The sequence below is a fragment of the Saccopteryx bilineata genome, chromosome 7 (genome assembly GCF_036850765.1).
Source record: "Saccopteryx bilineata isolate mSacBil1 chromosome 7, mSacBil1_pri_phased_curated, whole genome shotgun sequence".
In the NCBI taxonomy this organism is placed as follows: Eukaryota; Metazoa; Chordata; class Mammalia; order Chiroptera; family Emballonuridae; genus Saccopteryx; species Saccopteryx bilineata.
This window is the reverse complement of record NC_089496.1, coordinates 86,952,080-86,971,438: the sequence shown is the minus strand read 5'-3', so window position 1 is coordinate 86,971,438 and position 19,359 is coordinate 86,952,080. Positions and strand designations below refer to the sequence as shown.

The window sequence follows — 19,359 nt, the reverse complement described above, 5'->3', positions numbered from 1 at the left end:
CTCTGCCCCTCCGGGGCATCGCTCTTCCGTGACCAGAGCCACTCTAGTGCCTGGGGCAGAGGCCAAGGAACCATCCCCAGCGCCTGGGCCATCTTTGCTCCAATGGAGCCTTGGCTGCGGGAGGGGAAGAAAGAGACAGAGAGGAAGGGGGGGGGTGGAGAAGCAAATGTGCGCTTCTCCTATGTTCCCTGGCCGGGAATCGAACCTGGGTCCCCTGCACGCCAGGCCAACGCTCTACCACTGAGCCAACCGGCCAGGGCCTCGTTTGGTTTTTACTTTCTATTTCTGGCATTTGCTCCTGCAAAATCTCAGCCATCTGGTTTCCCAAAGTAGAGCACCGGCGCGTTCCTGTACCCTTCGGCACAGCCTCACACCTGGCCTTTAGAGCGCGCCTCTTCAGGCAGGTGGGCCCCAGATGAGATCATCACGTGTGAACTCCACCCAGCCTGGGTCTCCAATAAAGCCACTTCATTGGAGAACTCTTGAGATTCAGGGGCAAGGAAAATGGTCACATTCCAGGAAAAGCATTTTCATTTTATTTAAAAATTATTTACAATTCTTTAAGCCTTCATAAATGCTTTAAAATTAAAATCTGTTTTTAAACCTTTTTTTTTTTAACCTGAAGAAAATCTTGGGGGTGGGGATAGGGAAGAGATTGGTGACAGGCTCCTCAGGGATTTTGCAAAGGAATGGATGTAACACAACAGCAGTGGCCCGAGCCCTGTGGCCTAAGTGTAATGTAAGGAAGACCAGCCAGGCGGGCCCCCTTGGGCCAGTGGCCCCTAGGCAAGACTGCATGATGACAGTTCTTACTTGAAACTCACAGTTCTCTGGTTTGGGTCTGAGGGACCCAGCATGGGGTGTGGGCGGGGAAGAGAGTTTAGGTTGGGTGGGGAGGGGGCTTGACATGTTACCTATCCCTACCAGGCAAGAGCAGGTGTTGGGGCTGGGGCAGCTGTGGAGCTATCTACAGGAAGTCATGCACTGCTGAGCCTCAGGCAGGCAGAGCCAGGCAAGGGCTGTGAGGTCAATAATACACTGGTGGAAAAGGCATCGGCAGCCGGAAAGTCTTGACTTCCACGTGCTGTGGCCCTCTTGTCTGCAACACCTGCTCTGGTTCGGTGGGAAAGGGGATGAAGTATGTGGGGTGTGGGCTGTACAACAGCTTAGGGTGTGCCAAAAGTTTCTGAGGACTTCCTTCTTGGTGGGTGCCAGCTTCCCCCATCGAGTTCAAGGACACTTGCGAAGACCACTCACAACTTAAAATCTGTCTCAAACTGCCAACATTTACTTCACTCTGCATTGCAGAAACTTTGGGCTGAAAGTTCCACTTTCAGGTAAAATACTGGTTCTTATCTTAACCCTTTGTGGGTCTGAGACCTTTGAGAATCTTATGAAAACTTTAGCCCTCCAGAAAACACACATTAAGAACACATACACTAAATTCCTACACTGTTAGGGGTTTCATAGACCCTCTGAAGTCCAACAATGGACCTCCTGGGGTGATGGACCCCAAGTTAAGAACCCCTGAGTTAAAGGTTCCTGTGGGCGAGCATTTTCTTTTGATGCAAATAACCCAGAGGAATCACCATGTGTTTACCCTCCCCATGTGATTACTAATTGAATGGGTGAGGGGACATGGGAGTCATGAGTGTGGAGGAAGGGGACATCAGCCTGGTAGTGTACCCCAGGGGACAGTTAGGGAATCCCAAAGACCACCTTCACTTCCACATTTCCCCTAAGGCTAGCTTTGTGTCCTGATCAGAACTTTTTAATTCAAGTAGGTATGTGCAGTTACCCTGCCATCTGATGGTTATGCTTGGAATTGCATCTGTCCCTACATCCAGGTGCAACACTGGACACCTAGTATGTTCTCAGAATACAGTACACATAGCTGACCTGCTGGGGAGCAGTCAGGGGAATGGGTGAGAAAGAGGAGTGACTCTTCATTGTTACTACGTAATGCACATTAAAGTCCCATGAGAACTGGCGCTGGCCAGGTAGCTCAGATGGTCATCCTGATGGTTCCATCCCTGGTCAGGGCACAAACAAGAATCAACCAATGAATGCATAGATGGGTGGAACAACAAACCAATGTCTCTCTCTCTCCCTCTCTCCCCTTTCCTCTCTCTCTAAAATCAATCAACCAAAAAAAAAAAAACCCCAAAACTTGTTCAAAGTCCCATGAGAGCTAGCATCATTCTTGGCTGGGCGCTCTTTGGTTTGTCATGGCTAACCTTGTTTCAACCACTTACAATTTTTTCACATGTGTGTGTATGTATGTGTATATATATGCTCTGATTTGAACTTAAAACCTGAAGTTCCATCCTCTGGCTCCCAATTGGATCTCTCTGCCGGTGGATTGATAAGTGCTGATCAGGAGCCAAAGCAGATGTGTCCCTGGGAAAATCAGTGACTCGAGGTTCCAACTCACATTCTTTCCATTGCAGCCGAGACACACTTTCCAGGCCTCTGGAACCACTGTCTAACAGGAAACCAGTCACCAACAGTATTCTGTACTGTAACTTCACATGTCTACAATGGCTGAGTCTCACTGCTCTGAAGTTCTGGAGGTATTCTTGGTGCATCTCCTGAACTAACCTTCATACCTGCTACTCCAGCCTCCTCTGTGCTAAGCTAAGGATGAAATATGGCATCACGGGATCTCAGAGAACAAAAAAGACATCCGGGGGTCCCAGAGTGGCATTGTCAGCTTGGGGTCATGTCTTTTCCATTCCCGGACTATGCTGTGGACAAGACCATTTCTAGAGTGTTCCGCTGGAGACAACTCCTTCCATTTTGGCCACGACGAGGCTCTGAGTCAAAATGGAGGCAAGGAGGGAAAGTCTGCCAAACTGACAGGGGTGAAGAGGTGGTAAAGGAAGCAGAACGCTCTGTCACCTGTGGGAGGCCTTGGGGAGAAGCAGATGATGGGAGGGTGGGTTCTTCCCCAAAGCTCCGGAATCTCACGCACCCAGCACACGGCGTTTGCCCTGTCATGTGATCAGGGGCGTTAAATTGGAGTTCTCCTCAGAGGCTCTTTCTCCTTCGGGTGACCTCTTCTTTTTTCGACCACCTGAAAAACAGTTTGTGAGGATCAGCCTGTAAGATTGGGAGGTCATTCACATTCTCTTAGTGGTCAAAACCCTCTTCAAAATAGAAGCAGAAATGTGGAGACAGTTTGGCAGGAAATCATGTGCATTGTATCCTGGGGCTGATATCAGCGTATTTACATCTTGAAGGACCAGGATGCACCTTTTACTGGAGATGACAGCTCTAAAAAGCCACAATCCCAGGCTAGTGCCAACGGGACGGAGGTTTCCCGGGGAGCTGAATAAAGCCATGTGAGGCCTCAGGATCATGCCTTTTCCATCCCTGAAGGCCTCAGCCCACCTGACTGCCTATCCTCTGAGGAAGGACTGGTCTCACACCTTTGATGTCCCCTGAGCCACGGGTGGTGGGTATAGCTGGGCACCATTCCTGGGGACCTCCATTCTGTAGCTCTGAAGCACCCTCCTGCACTGAGCAGGTGGAGTAATTACATAACTGTCCTCAAGGATGTTAGGGCAATCTGTTCTCGGCTCTGCTGTTTTTATATATAACCTTATTTTTCACCTTTTCTATGCCATTAACTTCCTTCTGTGAAAGATATTTCATTCCTTTCAGTTGTGCCTCCTGGACATAAATTCTGTCTTTAAGGGACCAGATAGTAAATCTTACAGGTTTTGCCAGCCTTATGGTTCCTCTTGCAATTAATTGTTGAACTCTGCCATTACGAACCTTAAATAACAAATGGTCTGTCAATGACCCAATAAGTCCTTATACATAAGAACAGGCGGGGAGGGGGGCAGTGGTCAGGATTGGCCCATGGCAGCCACAGTTTGAGATTTCTGTCCTAGATAACTATCAATTGAATGGACAGATGCCCAAATTATCAAGGGTGCGGTATCAGCCCAAACCCCACGATGGACTCCTATGATTGTGCCTCATTAGGGTTCCCAAAAGGAGTCAATGGCTCTTCCTCCACAAGATCCTAACAGGCTTTTTCTACCAAGCAGCTGGTGGGTGGCTTCTGTCTAGGTGAAGAGCTACTCACTCAGGGTTCTCAGCAGCTTCCTGCCCACAGTTCCCTCCATGTCACTACTGCAGGGGCTGGTCTCTGCATCCAGGTTGATATGACAACACTCACTATCTGATGCTGCAAGGACAGAAGAAAGAACACCGTGTTTCTAACCCACCCTCCCAGAGATCTAGGCAGAATGATTCTGGTTGACGTTTCTTAGCAGGTAAAAGTTCAAAACCAGAGCTAACGCAGCGGTGGCCCTATCAACAGAGGGATGCCCAGGAAGCCTTTAGCAAGGGGCCCTTTAGTGCCAGAAAAGGAACAAAGAGACCAAGAACATGAATGGAGTTAACTATTTAAACCCTGTTTGGCAGGAGAGAGAAGAGAACAAGTGTTCTTCACTCAGCATCTTTGCCAGACAAAAAGCACATTTGATGGGTGTGGACGTCTCCTTTCTCTATATGTCCAGACCCTGGAAAATCACAGGGCTCAGTTATAATCAAGCACTTGCCAGGTCTTCTCCCACTGACCCCAGCGAGAATTTTTTTCTTTTTTTTTTTTTTTTTTTGTATTTTTCTGAAGCTGGAAACGGGGAGAGACGGTCAGACAGACTCCCGCATGCGCCCGACCGGGATCCACCCGGCACGCCCACCAGGGGCGAAGCTCTGCCCCTCTGGGGCGTTGCTCTGCCGCGACCAGAGCCAGTCTAGCGCCTGGGGCAGAGGCCAAGGAGCCATCCCCAGCGCCCGGGCCATCTTTGCTCCAATGGAGCCTTGGCTGCGGGAGGGGAAGAGAGAGACAGAGAGGAATTCTGGGGGAGGGGGGTGCAGAAGCAAATGGGCGCTTCTCCTATGTGCCCTGGCCGGGAATCGAACCCGGGTCCCCCGCATGCCAGGCCAACGCTCTACCACTGAGCCAACTGGCCAGGGCCCCAGCGAGAATTTAAGAAGTCCTAGAATCTCAGAGCCAGGAGGGGGCCCTGGCTCCTACTGCCAATGCAGGAAGAATCTAACCCAGGAAGCAAAATGGTGTGGTGGACGAGCCCTCTTGTAATGCAATATACGGAGTAAGTCATTTCCCTTCTCTTGTTCTCGGGGTCCTTATGTGTCATAGAGGTAAATGGATTGGATAACCTCCAACGACTATCTTATCTCCTCCATTCTTAGTCCTTTGATACAATTCCTTGCTACATGTTTTAGCTACTAAATTCAGAGTGGGTGAAAAAAAATATTCAATGTGGGTGGGAGAAAAAGAACCTCAATTCTACATGCAGGTCCTGGAGCAACGATGACGTATGTCCCAGGTTTTCTGAGTTAGTTACAAGTTCAAACAAGTTGTCTCACTGACTTTGAAAATCTTATGTATGAGCACTCGTCAGGTCATGGCTCTGAACTTGAAGGGTTTCAGATTGGGGCCCGAAGAAGATCTAGAAGGTCAGGAGGAGTAACTGCTAACCTAGGGAGTGGGTGTGGGGACTGCTGAAATCTTGGAGAAGTACATCTTAGGCAAGAACAGAAGGATCTCAGAACTGCTGGGATAACGGAGCTTGGAGCAACACCACCGTCAAGACAGAGGTGTTCCCGTGTCTTGCAGGGAGGTGATACGATTTCAGACTTCGGGACAAGTCCTACAGATTACTTCTGGTCTCTGGGCCTCAAAAGAAGGAACAAGCCCTGACAATGACAATGATGAATGACTTCAATGTCCTAATCTGTAAAGTAGGTCTAACAACTATGTAATATTTACAGAGCATGGTACCAAGACTGGAATGTGCCCTCTATATATGTTATTTGCACTCCAAATTACCTTATGAACCAGTTATCACAATTTGTATCTATTAACACAGTGGTAGTCAACCTGATCCCTACCGCCCACGAGTGGGCATTCCAGCTTTCATGGTGGGCAGTAGCGGAGCAACCAAAGTATAAATAAAAGATAGATTTAACTATATAGTAAGTTGTTTTATAAAGATTTATTCTGCCAAACTTAGCGAAAATCCGACATAAAGTACTCGGTAAGTAATTATTATTATATGCTTTAACTTGCTGTAATTCGGCTTTATAAAGTAAAGTTACTTCCCTACTTTATAAATCACTATTAGTGTGGAACCAGTGGGCGGTTAGAAAATTTTACTACTAACAGAGATACAAAAGTGGGCGGTAGATATAAAAAGGTTGACTACCCCTGTATTAACATACGGAAACTTACTTATTAAGACAAAAGAAACCGAAACTTCACTTAAAGTAACTTGCCTAAAACTGTACAGCCCCTAAGTGAAGGAGTCAGGTTCTGAACCCAGGCGGAAGCCTAGCTCCTCACACTGCCCTTGACACACCGTCTTCCCAGGAGAATGAATGAAGATGGGTCTGACTCATGGTAGTGGATCGGTAGAGGTTTATATCCTTCCTTGGCAGCAGGAGGTGGGTAATTTTACATGGGGGTTGGGGTCCCGGGCTCCCCTCACCCAGTACAACAGCGATGATGCCCCTGGCTCCTCGACCCAGTTTCCCTCCCTGACCTGCTCTTGCAGGAACAGCTGCAGGGGACAGTGAGAGCTGCTGCGTGCCGTGCTCCTCGAAGTCTGTCACGTCTTCCTGGCTGAAGGCCATCTCCTCCATCCTCAGGTACACGACCTCACCGGGACTTCTCAGCCCATCCGAGCGGCTACCTGGGGAGGACAGTGAGTGCGTCACCTCTCTGCTTTGGAGAAGACCTGGGGCTCCGTGAGGACAAGATGCAGCTCTGGACAGCCATGAGGAGGAAGGCAGGGCTGCCCACACCCCCCCCCGAAGGCAGCCTAGCCCACCTGCCCGACTGACTCACACGGCAGGCTGTTCCTGTTGTTCAGGAGCGCGACGGCAGGGTCATCCTTGGGGGTCTGGGGTGTGCCGCGGGTGGTGGGGGCCTTGGTGGAGTCTCCGTCAATGAAGGCCTCCATGTCCGGGGACTGCGGCGAGTTGTCCATGTGGCAGGCGGTGAGTGCATTCTGGTACTGCTGCCGTGTGATCTGGAAGGAGGAGGCAGAGGGTGCAGAAGCTCTGGAGAAGCCGGCCAGAGTCTTCCCTAGATGTGGCCAGCCTTCCCAAGCTCAGCAGAGCCCCACCAGGGTGCTTTGGAACCCAGGATTCTGTGGCCTGGGACCCATGAACTGGGACCTTACCCAAGCTCTACCAGGCCAGGGGCTGCAGACAATGAGGGGACCCTTTCCTTGTCATTTTTATTGGCTCCTGACTCTTAAAGTGCTCCTGAAGAGCTAAGTCTTCCCCTGAGACCCTGGAGAGCACAGAGGGCATCTTCAGGTAGCAGCGTGGTTGCCCACAAGGAAGTTTAAAACACAGGCTTGGCCCTGGCCAGTTGGGTCAGCGGTAGAGTGTCAGCCGGGTGTGTGGAAGTCCCAGGTTTGATTCCCGGCCAGGGCACACAGGAGAAGCACCCATCTGCTTCTCCACACTTTCCCCTCTCCTTCCTCTCTGTCTCTCTCTTCCCCTCCCACAGCCAAGGCTCCATTGGAGCAAAGTTGGCCCGGGCGCTGAGGATGGCTCTGTGGCCTCCACCTCAGGTGCTAGAATGGCTCCCACTGCAACGGAGCAACACCCCAGATGGGCAGAGCATTGCCCCCTGGTGGGCATGCTGGGTGGATCCCAGTCGTGCACATGCAGAAGTCTGTCTGACTGCCTCCCTGCTTCTAACTTCAGAAAAACAAAACAAAAAAACAAAAAAACCCATCCAGGCTTATACTACTGTTAACGGCCCTCTTCCGAAGGTTCAGTCAGTGGAGACTTGGCAAGAATGAGAGCCCCAGCATGTGCAGAAGGTTGAAATAAGAAACCTCCATATGAAGAACATAAACTCTGGCAAAACCACAGATAAAACCAATATGTATTATTATTATTTTTGGTGCCTTCCATAGTATATTTGAATACATTTGATAAATCTTTCAAGAAATTACTGCCAGAAAGAAGCTCCTTTTCCCAGGTGAATTATATACTTCCTTATATTGCATGAGAACTCAAAGATCCACTGTTTCCCCTTTTTGACCAGGAAGTTCACAGATAAATTTGCTATTTACTTGCAGTATCAAACTCATTTCTGATAGATTTTCCACCAAATTTGTTTATAATCTCTTTTCAATTTTTAACCAATTAAAACATAATTGGGCCCCTGGCCAGTTGGCTCAGTGGTAGAGCATCAACCTGGCATGTGGAAGTGCTGGGTTCAATTCCCAGTCAGGGCACATAGGAAAAAACAAAACAAAACAAAACAAAAAAAAAACAACACATAATTGGGTGATTTATTTATTTGTGGGAATTATATGATATATATGACTGGAAGTGCTATAAATGTCCTAAAGGGATGGAACTAAGGATTAGGTTTCAGACACTGGTGAAAGCTCTAGTGCTAGTGTTACCCAGAAGGGCATGCTTTTGCAGGTAGAGGCTGGGATACGAGGATGGACCCTTCCATCTGCATAGTGCATTGTGGTTTACAGAGCACATAGGGTATGTGTTATCTCACCTTTGCTGGTCATACTGAATGTGTGGGGTAGGCATGAAAGTTCTTCTACTCCCCGTATTACAACTAAGGAAATGAGGTCCAGAAAGGTTGAGGAACTTGCCTAAGGTTTGAGAGTTAGCAGGCCTGCAGAGTCCTGGCCAGTGTACTATCTCATACGGTGTGGGTTTTGCCTGGGAGGTTGCTATTCACTCTTTGGAGCCAGGGAGATGGAAGGTGAAGTGGGAAGGTGGAACTCCAAGTTCTCAGAGAGGAAACTCCAGAGTCTAATGATGGCATGCCTTGTAATATGGATTTTTAAAGAGCCTTAACCCTTGCTCTCTGGGGAAAATGATCCGAGCCTGGGCTCTGTACACTGCAAACATCCCCGGCTGCATTAGGCTGCCTTTCACATGCCCACTGAGGTTGCCTTTCACAGTCCTTTAGGGGAAATGCCCTGATAACTACTTTGTAGTCTGGGGCTGGCCAAGGTTACCCAGCTTGGAAGTGGGAAAACTGGGACTTGAACCTTTGTCTTGAGCAAGCAGTGTGTTTCACACCATGTTTTCTAGATGACAGGTCACCGGGCCTTCTTCGGCTTGTTCAACAACCTATGAGCACTTCCTTCCATCTGGCTAGCACAGTATTGCCCAGTAGAAATAGAATATGAGTCACATAGGTAATTTAAAATGCACTAGTACTCACATTAAAAATAAGCAAAAACAGCCCTGGCCGGTTGGCTCAGCGGTAGAGTGTCGGCCTAGCGTGCGGAGGACCCGGGTTCGATTCCTGGCCAGGGCACATAGGAGAAGCACCCATTTGCTTCTCCACCCCTCCGCCGCGCTTTCCCTCTCTGTCTCTCTCTTCCCCTCCCGCAGCCAAGGCTCCATTGGAGCAAGGATGGCCCGGGCGCTGGGGATGGCTCTGTGGCCTCTGCCCCAGGCGCTAGAGTGGCTCTGGTCACAACATGGCGACGCCCAGGATGGGCAGAGCATCGCCCCCTGGTGGGCAGAGCATCGCCCCTGGTGGGCGTGCCAGGTGGATCCCGGTCGGGCGCATGCGGGAGTCTGTCTGACTGTCTCTCCCTGTTTCCAGCTTCAGAAAAATGGAAAAAAAAAAAAAAATAAGCAAAAACAAATGGGTGAAATTAATTTTAATATTTCATTTAAGCCAATGTATCCCACATAATTTCACTTCAACATGGAATCAATAAAAAATTATTAATGAGGAATTATACGTTCTCTTTTGTACCAAGTCTTTGGCATCCAACGTATACTTTACATTTATAGCACATCAATTTGGATGAATCACGTTTCATGTGCTCAGTAGCCACTTTGTGGCACCTGGTTGCTGTACTGGACAGTGAAAGTCGAACGAATCAACTTACACTTCTCTGCCCAGTTTGGATAACGGGGCCTTGCATGGCCATGAGCGTCCCCGCTGCTTGCCAGCACAGAACCACTGGTCCCCCTCAGCTTCTGTATTCATAGGTCTTTGAATGTATCGTGTTTATTTACCTTCCATACCCATTTATTGGTGCACCCTCACCCTGATGGCATCGCCTTATCCTATTCTTTCCTAATTCTTAAAGGTAAAGCACATTTTCCAGACAATAAAGTACTTAAAGAAAGTACCACACAACTTTGTAATCCGTTAGGTACTATTCTGCATTGGTTACTGTCATTCAACTTAATGTTTCTTCTCCTTACTAGCTTTTAATCTACTTATCAGGCAGAGGATATGTTTCATATTTATTTAGTATAGCTCATGGTGTCTAGAACCATTGTTAACACTTACACATATACGTATTAATTGGTTCATTGAGAGAATCAAATCACTGTTCAAAAGACATCTTTATATTCTTTCTTTTTCTCTTTCTCTTTCTCCTTCCTTCCTTCCTTCCTTGCTTCCTTCCTTCCTTCTTTCCTTCCTTCCTTCTTTCCTTCCTCCCTCCCTCCCTCCCTTCCTCCTTCCTCCCTCCCTCTCTTTCTCCCTCCTTTCCTTTACTTCCCTTCCTTCCTTCCCTCCTTCCTTCCCTCCCTTACTTTCTCCCTCCCTTCCTTTCTTATTTCTTTCCTTTTTTTTTTTTTTTTGAGAGGAGATAGTGAGACAGACTCCTGCATGCGCCCGGACCGGGATCCACCTGGCAACCCTCGTCTGGGACAGATGCTTGTCAATAGAGCTATTTTTAGTGCCTGAGGCAGAGGCACTTGCACTCAGGTATGCTTTAACCAACTGAGCCACTGGCTGCAGGAGGAGAAGAGGGAGAGAAGGGGGAGATGGGTGGGGAAATAAGCAAATGGTCACTTCTCCTATGTGCCCTGACTGGGAATTGAACCCAGTCAGGCTGATGCTCTATCCACTGAGCCAACTGGGGCCTATTCTTTCTTTATTACTGCAGATAGAACAATTTCTTAGCAAAAGCTTGAGTTAAAATCACCTTCTTTTATACTTTAGCCAGTTAAAAACTCAAATACTCACTAAATCACAAGGGCACTCTTTTGGGCATTTTGACTTAGCAGCCAATGTATGCAGAAGGCACCTTTAACCAGCATGACGTCTTCTATCATTTTATGACTTTCATCCCTCAAAAACATGATCCTGCAATTTAGGGATTCTGCCACCAGATGGTGATGGGGCATCTTGGTCACAGTGACATAAGCCAGATTATGGCATCTGCCAAAGTCTTAGTTTAATAATGATATTTATAGAACACACTTCAAAAAAGGGCACAAGGATTCTTTGGTACTCTATAACTTATTAACTACTATTAAGCACAGTTTTAGTAACTTTCCCAGATAATCACTAGGTATACTTTTCTATCTAATTTTGTAATTTATGGTGAAGTCAGTTTACTCCAGGACTTAACAGACAGTCCTGGGACATCATTCTATTTGGACATGGAAAGCCCTCACTAGCTCGTCCTACAGCCTGTCACAGGAGCATTAGCCCCTAAAAACACCCCTTTCATATAGACTTCCCTTTAGCTACCTCAAAACTCCAGTAAAAGAGCAGTGCACAAAATGACTCGAACAAGTCCATTAAATCAGGAGAAGGGAATTTTTAGTTTAAGGCGTCATCTTAACTTACATCAAAAAACAAAACAGCCCTGGCCGGTTGGCTCAGTGGTAGAGCGTCGGCCTAGCGTGCGGAGGACCCAGGTTCGATTCCTGGCCAGGGCACACAGGAGAAGCGCCCATTTGCTTCTCCACCCCTCCCCCTCTCCTTCCTCTCTGTCTCTCTCTTCCCCTCCCGCAGCCAAGGCTCCATTGGAGCAAAGATGGCCCGGGCGCTGGGGATGGCTCTGTGGCCTCTGCCTCAGGCGCTAGAGTGGCTCTGGTCGCAATATGGCGACGCCCAGGATGGGCAGAGCATCGCCCCCTGGTGGGCAGAGCGTCGCCCCTGGTGGGCGTGCCGGGTGGATCCCGGTCGGGCGCATGCGGGAGTCTGTCTGACTGTCTCTCCCTGCTTCCAGCTTCAGAAAAATGGGGAAAAAAAAAACACACAAAAAAAAAAAAAAAAAAAAGAGAAAACCAACAGCAAAATAAAACAAACACCGTGTTAAAACAAGGGCTTGAACTGTCAAACTGCTTCCCATAGAACCACCGGTTCCAGTCAGAGCTTTCCATTCGCAAACCAGAAAGGGGGCTCTCACCAGACACCGGATCTGCTGGCACCTACAACTTGGACTTCCAGCCCCCAGAACTGTGAGAAAGAAATGTTTGCTGTTTAAGTCACCCTGTCTATGGCAGTCTGTTAGAGCAGCCCGAATAGACTAAGACAAATGGAAAGACCTGAGAAACCAACCTAAAAAAATCCACTTCAACAGAACCCGAATGCTTCGCTCGGGCCTACAGTGACACTGAGCTGGCGCCCCGCTCGCCTCACACGAGCCTCTCTGCACTCAGAGCCTTGAACCCCCAAGCTCTTTCCTGCTTGTTGTTTTGGCCTTGAACATCCTCCTCACCTCTCCTTTCAGGTCTCAGCAAAAATGTCCCTTTCTCGGCCTGCTCTGATAGCCATTTCTAAAGCAGCCTCCCCGTTTATCCCACCACCCCGTTCACTTCCTTCACAGCCGAATCGCTACCTGACATTACCTAGGTTTCATCCGTGTGGTTACCGTTTGTCATCTTTCTCCCTCTATTAGCATGGAAGGTGCAGAGAGGAGGAGCTGGCTGTCCTGTTCTCCCCGGTGACTCACGGATGCCTCAGTAGGGCCAGGCGCAGAGCAGGCATTCAGTAAACATCTGAACCACTTACGCTGTGACTTTCCCTCTCTTCTACAGACCACATGGCCAGCACTATGAACCAGTAAGAGCAGGGGTCCCCAAACTACAGCCCGCGGGCCACATGCGGCCCCCTGAGGCCATTTATCCGGCCCCCGCTGCACTTCCGGAAGGGGCACCTCTTTCATTGGTGGTCAATGAAAGGAGCACATTGACCATCTCATTAGCCAAAAGCAGGCCCATAGTTCCCATTGAAATACTGGTCAGTTTCTTGATTTAAATTTACTTGTTTTTTATTTTAAATATTGTATTTGTTCCCGTTTTGTTTTTTTACTTTAAGATATGTGCAGTGTGCATAGGGATTTGTTCATAGTTTTTTTTTATAGTCCGGCCCTCCAATGGTCTGAGGGACAGTGAACTGGCCCCCTGTGTAAAAAGTTTGGGGACCCCTGAGTAAGAGCATAGTAGATGCTCTCTCCTCCCATTTTGTTCCTACCCCCGCTTCTGAGGAAGGCCTGCAGGGAGAGGGTTTCAGGGCTCGCAGCAATAAGGAGAAGAACCATGGGCTCGGGCTTTCTGAGTTTTAACCTCATGGGCACATCGTCCAGGATCAGGCGGGGAAAGGGATGCACACCCAGCCCCGCTTCCCCAGCCCGCTCTGTCAGCAGGCTGGAAGGGCCAGCCGGCCGGAGGCTTACCTTCACAAACTGCACGTCGCTGAGGATGTGGACTGAGTAGTCAGGAGTGTAGAGGTTGTTGCTGCTACTGCACAGCTGGGTGCTGCTCCCCCCAAAGTCACTGCGCTCACGGTTGGGAGACTCTGAGCGGTTTAATCCACTGCAGCGAGACGGGGAGCGGTTTACTGCGGATGATGAGGGACAGGGGAGGGAGGAAAGGCAAGGGGGTGGGTGTGGAAGGAGGAGAGGAGACAGGAAAGAGGGAGGCAGAGAGAGAGAGAGAGACAGAGAGAGAGGGAGAGAGAGGTGTTGTTTACTCAGGTCTTCCAGGACTTTAAGGCAATGGTGATGCTGGCTGGTGCAACCAGGACCCCACCCCTCGCATCTGAGCCCAGGAAGATGCCCAGCTACCCCATTGATATTTATTCCTTCAGGGAGCAAAGGAATTCCTCTTCTCAGTAAATGTCGTTGACATATATTGTTGTTTACACCAGAAGCCTGGGAGCCACCCTGCCTCCTGCCGCTCCATCAGTCCCACACCAAGTCCTCTTATCTCTACCGCTGACATCATAAGCCCGTCTGCCTCTATCTCTGTCTCTGCTCAGTCGGAGTCATCACTCTCCCCTGGCTCACAGGCTGCTCTCCCCACTTACAATCTTATTTATAATCAGTTCTCACCTCAGTTGCCAGAAGCACGTTTTAAAAACACACATCAGTTGCTTATTGAATCCGAATAAAATCCACACTCTTTGCTGTGGCCCTGAAGCCCTCCCGTGACCCGACCTCTGCTCTCCCCTCGGAACTCATCAACTCATCGTAGGACTCCCTTCCCCACCCCCGCTTGCTCTGCTCCACTGGCCGCATCCGGGAGCCTCAATCATGCGAGCAGCTCCTGCCTCAGTAGATGATCATTTTCCCCTTCTCCTCCTTCTCCTCTTCTCCCGCCCCGACCCCCACGATACCCCCAACCCGACCCACGCTCATCTCCTCCCCCCCCAGCGCTCTCACGTCTCAGTCATTAGGTCTCAGCTGAAACACCACCTTCTCTGTAGACCTGGTCTGGCCGCCCCAAGAAGATCTCGTTTTCCTCTGTTCATTCCTTCAAAGCATTTCCAAGTTTTTTTTGTTTGTTTTTTTCTTCTAAAATTATATTTTATTTATTTATTTTAGAGACAGGTGAGAGAGAGAGAGAGAGAGTAAGAGCGAAGGGGGGAGGAGAGAAGCAGGAAGCATCAACTCCCACACGTGCCTTGACCAGGCAAACTCGGGGCCTTGAACCAGTGACCTCAGCGCCCCAGGTCAACACTCTATCCACTGCGCCACCACAGGTCAGGCCATTTCCAAGTTTTAATTACACATTTGTACTTCTTTGTTATATCTACTGGATTTCACTCTAAATTCCATGAGGGCAGTGACCTTGTCTGTTGTGGCCATCACTATACGCTGAGTACCTGGCACAGTGCCTGGCCTAGAGTAGGTAGGTGCTCAAGAAAAATGTGTAGAATGAACGAATTGGCACGTAAGAGTCCCTTAAAGAGATTTTTATTTAAAATATAAATTTTGTTTTAAGAAAGGTTTCAAAACACTCAAATCATCTTGGAATCAGAACCCCCCCCCTTCTGCAACCTAAAATCATTCTGAGAAAGATGACAGCTCCAGGGAGCTAGGAGTGGGTAACAGGACCCCCCAAAGCGGAGCCGGAGAGGGAGCCCATGTGCAAGGGGAATCAAGGGGCACCGATGCGCCTCGGCACTGGCCTGGGAGCTTGGGGAGAGGCCACAGGGAGCATTAGGATTTTCTGTTTTGGTCCTGGTCCCCGGAAAACAAACTGATGAGTTTGGTTTGGCCAGACCCATTTGGGGCTGTTTTAAGGTGGTAGCTGCTTAAGTCAGTGGATGGTGCTTCCTGGGGGCTAGTTGTTTTTGCAAACGCAGGGAGTCCTGCAGGAGAGGGCTTCGTCGGCATGTGAGTGGAATTTGGAAAACCGTACCTTGACCTGGTGCTTCCTTTCCTCAGTTCAGTTTGGAACAAGGGAAGAGAATGTGAGCAGGGCTGTGGCTTCAATTACCCTGAGAAACAGCCCTCGCTCCTTGATAATCCTCCCTTTGCCTGGTCGGACATGTGCTTCACACACCCTACATCTGCTGTGCCACATCCTCATTCCTTCTGTCACAACTCAAGATACATTCAAGGAAGATGACAGGGAGACACAGCCCTAACTTATCTACTAAACAAATTCCATCCATAGAGTGATCTGCCGGAATCACTTCAACTTCCGGATGGAAGAGCGGCAACAGCTACTCCATCCCTGTCCACCCCAAGCTCTCCTCCTCACTGACACCAAGCACACGCATGCCACCCTGTTGTCACTCACAAGCAACATCACTGTTGTGCTGGGATGAGAAACGTGGCTTATTTTATTTTATTTTAAAATAAAAACACTGCTATTGTGAAGGTTTATTCATAAAATCCCACAGGATTCCCAACACCAAAAGATACAATCACCTTACAAAGGCCGGGTCTGTAAAAGTAATCTTTAAAAGGAAAAGGAACCCTCATTTCATGACAAAGAAAGCCCCAGCTCATCCGAGTGCTGTGCAAGATCAGTGTTTGTGTGTCCCAGAGCCTGACATTCCTCACTAGGTGGGATGCTGATGACTTGGCATTTTGGTAATTGTGCCCAAACACGCAGAGGTTTCTGAGCAAGGAAAATGGAAATGCTTTTAATAAAAAAGAGAAGAAATCAGTAACAGACGAGTGTCCCAGCAGCATGGCAAACTAGTTCAAGTTGTATAATTCCCCTTGGCATTTCCTAAGAGCACAGAGGCACAGCTTGGGGGAGCAAAGTGAGGAGGGAAATCCTAACTGTGGTACAAGGAGGTCTAAGAGGGGACAGACCAGACAGGGATGCTTGACACTGACCACAGGACCCCTCAGCAGGAGGGAGGCCAAGCAGCCAACATATCCCCTTATCAACTCTTGCTCAGCATCCTCTCAAGCTGGCTCTGGAGAGGTGGGGTGGTAGAGGGACAGGGCTTGGTGCTCTAGACGTCCGAGTGATGTGGAGAAGCGTGGTGGACTTCCTTCCTGCAGACTTGGCCTGGTCAGTCTGCAAACCATACCTGCCCCAGATGGCAAACTGGAGTCACCAAGGTCGGGGGGGAGAAGACACTGGGGTAAAATCGTGGGCGGGGCAGGAGTGACCTTGCCACTGTGGCTGGGGATGGATGATATTTCCTTCCACTCCGCACTGACAGGTGGGCCCTGAAAACCTAGGCACAGCTCTGGGACTCTTGCTTCCCTTGTGACACCGGTGTTGGGGGAGCAGTCACAACCCTGTTCTGGGAGGAGGACCCACAATACAGAAGAATCCCCATTCCCCTGTTCAGTCTGAGGGTTTGAGGGGAAAGTGGGGTTCTGTGGCTGCCTGCTGACATCTTTTGGGGCAATGAGGGACAGGAGGGAACGGGCAACTTTGTTCATAGTCACTGTGCGTTGGGCCATCTGCGTTCTCCCAACTGCAAGGGGGTGTTTAATTACAGAGTATTCTCAGAGTACAAACTAGGGTTATAAAAATGCATCATTCCGGGGTAAGATTTAACATCAGACAACCAAATGTCAAAAGCTCTCCATCAAAATTACAATGTGGACTCTGCAAATCAGCCCAAGTTAGGAGCCCAGATGAACTCGCTCACGTTACAAGGAGCTTTAATGGTTCCCAAATGTTGACGACGCAAGAGCCAACCCGAAGGAATATTTCCATGTACCACATTTCACAAAGTAAGAAGATTATTTTTAGGGACTTCTCATATATTCTGGGAGAACACTCTATCCTCATTGACCTCAAAGCACAATACAGATGGAAAATCGAGCACTGAAAAAGAACCCTTGCTCCCAGTTTCTCTCTTGCCTCTGTGCTTCTGTGGATTTGGAAGGACAGTGAAACCATCTCTGCTGTTGGGAGAAGAAAGGAAGGAAGGAATCTAGGGAGAGGGAATGGAAACTGCAGCAGGCTGCATACTCTCAGTGGGTTGGTCAGAAGTTTCACTTTTAAGTGAAGGCACCTGCAAAACTAGCCAATTACACCACAGTCTGGAGGTAATCTTCAGACCACTCTGCTCTCCTTATTTCAAACTGAGGCACAAATAGACAGAAACTCCCTGTGGATATTGGTAGCAATACTTGGTGCAGGGACCATTGATCTCAGTCCAGTGTGAGTACTATATTCATTAACACGGTTGCTTTCAAAAGGCAAACAAGTCGTAACCCTCTTGTGGGCACAAAATGCCTACTTCAAAGGGGCAGCAAGGTCCAGGGCTATAGGAGAGCAGGACCTTAATTCTAGTCCTCATCCCTTTACCTTATTACTACACCCGTGACATTGACCCAATGGCTTAATTTCTCAGAGCCTAATTCTTTTTTTTTTTTTTTTTTTTTGTATTTTTCTGAAGCTGGAAACGGGGAGAGACAGTCAGACAGACTCCCGCATGCGCCCGACCGGGATCCACCCGGCACGCCCACCAGGGGCGACACTCTGCCCACCAGGGGGCGATGCTCTGCCCCCCAGGGCAACGCTTTGCCGCGACCAGAGCCACTCTAGCGCCTGGGGCAGAGGCCAAGGAGCCATCCCCAGCGCCGGGGCCATCCTTGCTCCAATGGAGCCTTGGCTGCGGGAGGGGAAGAGAGAGACAGAGAGGAAGGAGGGGGAGGGGGTGGAGAAGCAAATGGGCGCTTCTCTTATGTGCCCTGGCCGGAATCGAACCCCGGTCCCCTGCACACCAGGCCGACGCTCTACCACTGAGCCAACCGGCCAGGGCCTCAGAGCCTAATTCTTACCTATCGTCTTCCAACAATAATTCCTGGCCCATCTCTTAATGTGGTTGTAGGGATCAAATAAAATGACAGGAGTCCTTTTAAACATTTTTTTAGGTGACAGGAGGGGAGACAGTGAGACAGACTCACACATGCAACCCAACCAGGATGTACCTAGCAACCCCATCTCAGGCCAATGCTCGAGTACTGAGCTAGTTTTAGCACCTGAGGCTGACAAACTCCAATGGAGCTATCCTCAGTGCCCAGGGCCACACTGAAACCAATTGAGCCACTGGCTGCAGAAGAAAAAGAGGGAGAGAAGGGGGAGAGAAGCAGGTGGTCATTTCTTCTGTGTGCCCTGACCAGGAATCAAACCCATGACGTCCATATGCCAGGCAATCTCTATGTACTGAGCCACTGGCCAGGGCCTCCTTTTAACCTTAACAGCCCTATTAATTTCCAGGGTTCATATTCTTCCCTGTGAAAAACAGGAGTAAGACATAATATACATAATATTTATCTGACTATAAGTCAAGTATGGGGCCAGAAGGAGCCCAAGACTGCTTTCCACAATACTCCTATCACTGAGGCTTTTTCTTCTGCTGATATGGAAGAGAAGCAAGAGTGACAGTGGAAATACCATAATATAGGTGCTGAGGATGTCACCCAACTTCTGGGGAATGCCTGGGTAAAGACCAGACCAAAGGGGAGGGAGGGAAGAAGTGAAAGAGAAGCAAGGCCCCCTGCCTCTCATTTCCTCCTACTGTGTGGGTCAGGGTTCCACTCTGCAGAGATAAACCAAGGATTGGAATAAGCTGGCCTTGCTCTCACCTCTTTGCTTCTGGGTTGAACACCCACAGTCATGGAAAATAGGGTGGGGGGCATGGTTAGAAGAGCTCCCAGGAACACACAGTACCAGCCATGGTTAGAAGAGCTCCCAGGAGCACACAGTACCAGACAGTTGGATGGGAATTCTCAGAGCTTCCAGGGGCTGCCCAGCAAGAAAGAGTCACCATCTCTGACACTGGGTTACCATGAAGGCTTTCATAATACACGCCAATGAACTAGAATTAACCTTTAGTTTAACTGG

General features: G+C 49.1%; 1 protein-coding gene across 2 annotated transcripts in view; it reads right to left on the bottom strand.

Annotated features, from left to right (window-relative positions):
• Positions 1–521: 521 nt before the first annotated feature.
• The window catches only part of CNNM1 (cyclin and CBS domain divalent metal cation transport mediator 1), a 79,227-nt gene continuing 60,389 nt past the window's right edge, over positions 522–19,359 (bottom strand). For both annotated transcript variants that reach the window (XM_066239450.1, XM_066239451.1), the window contains 5 exons: positions 13,479–13,642; positions 6,887–7,070; positions 6,582–6,731; positions 4,097–4,198; positions 522–3,076 (listed from right to left, as the gene is read on the bottom strand). In XM_066239450.1, coding sequence (XP_066095547.1) covers positions 2,997–3,076; positions 4,097–4,198; positions 6,582–6,731; positions 6,887–7,070; positions 13,479–13,642 — 680 coding nt within the window. In that variant the 3' untranslated portion in view covers positions 522–2,996. The remainder of the gene's footprint in view (positions 3,077–4,096; positions 4,199–6,581; positions 6,732–6,886; positions 7,071–13,478; positions 13,643–19,359) is intronic.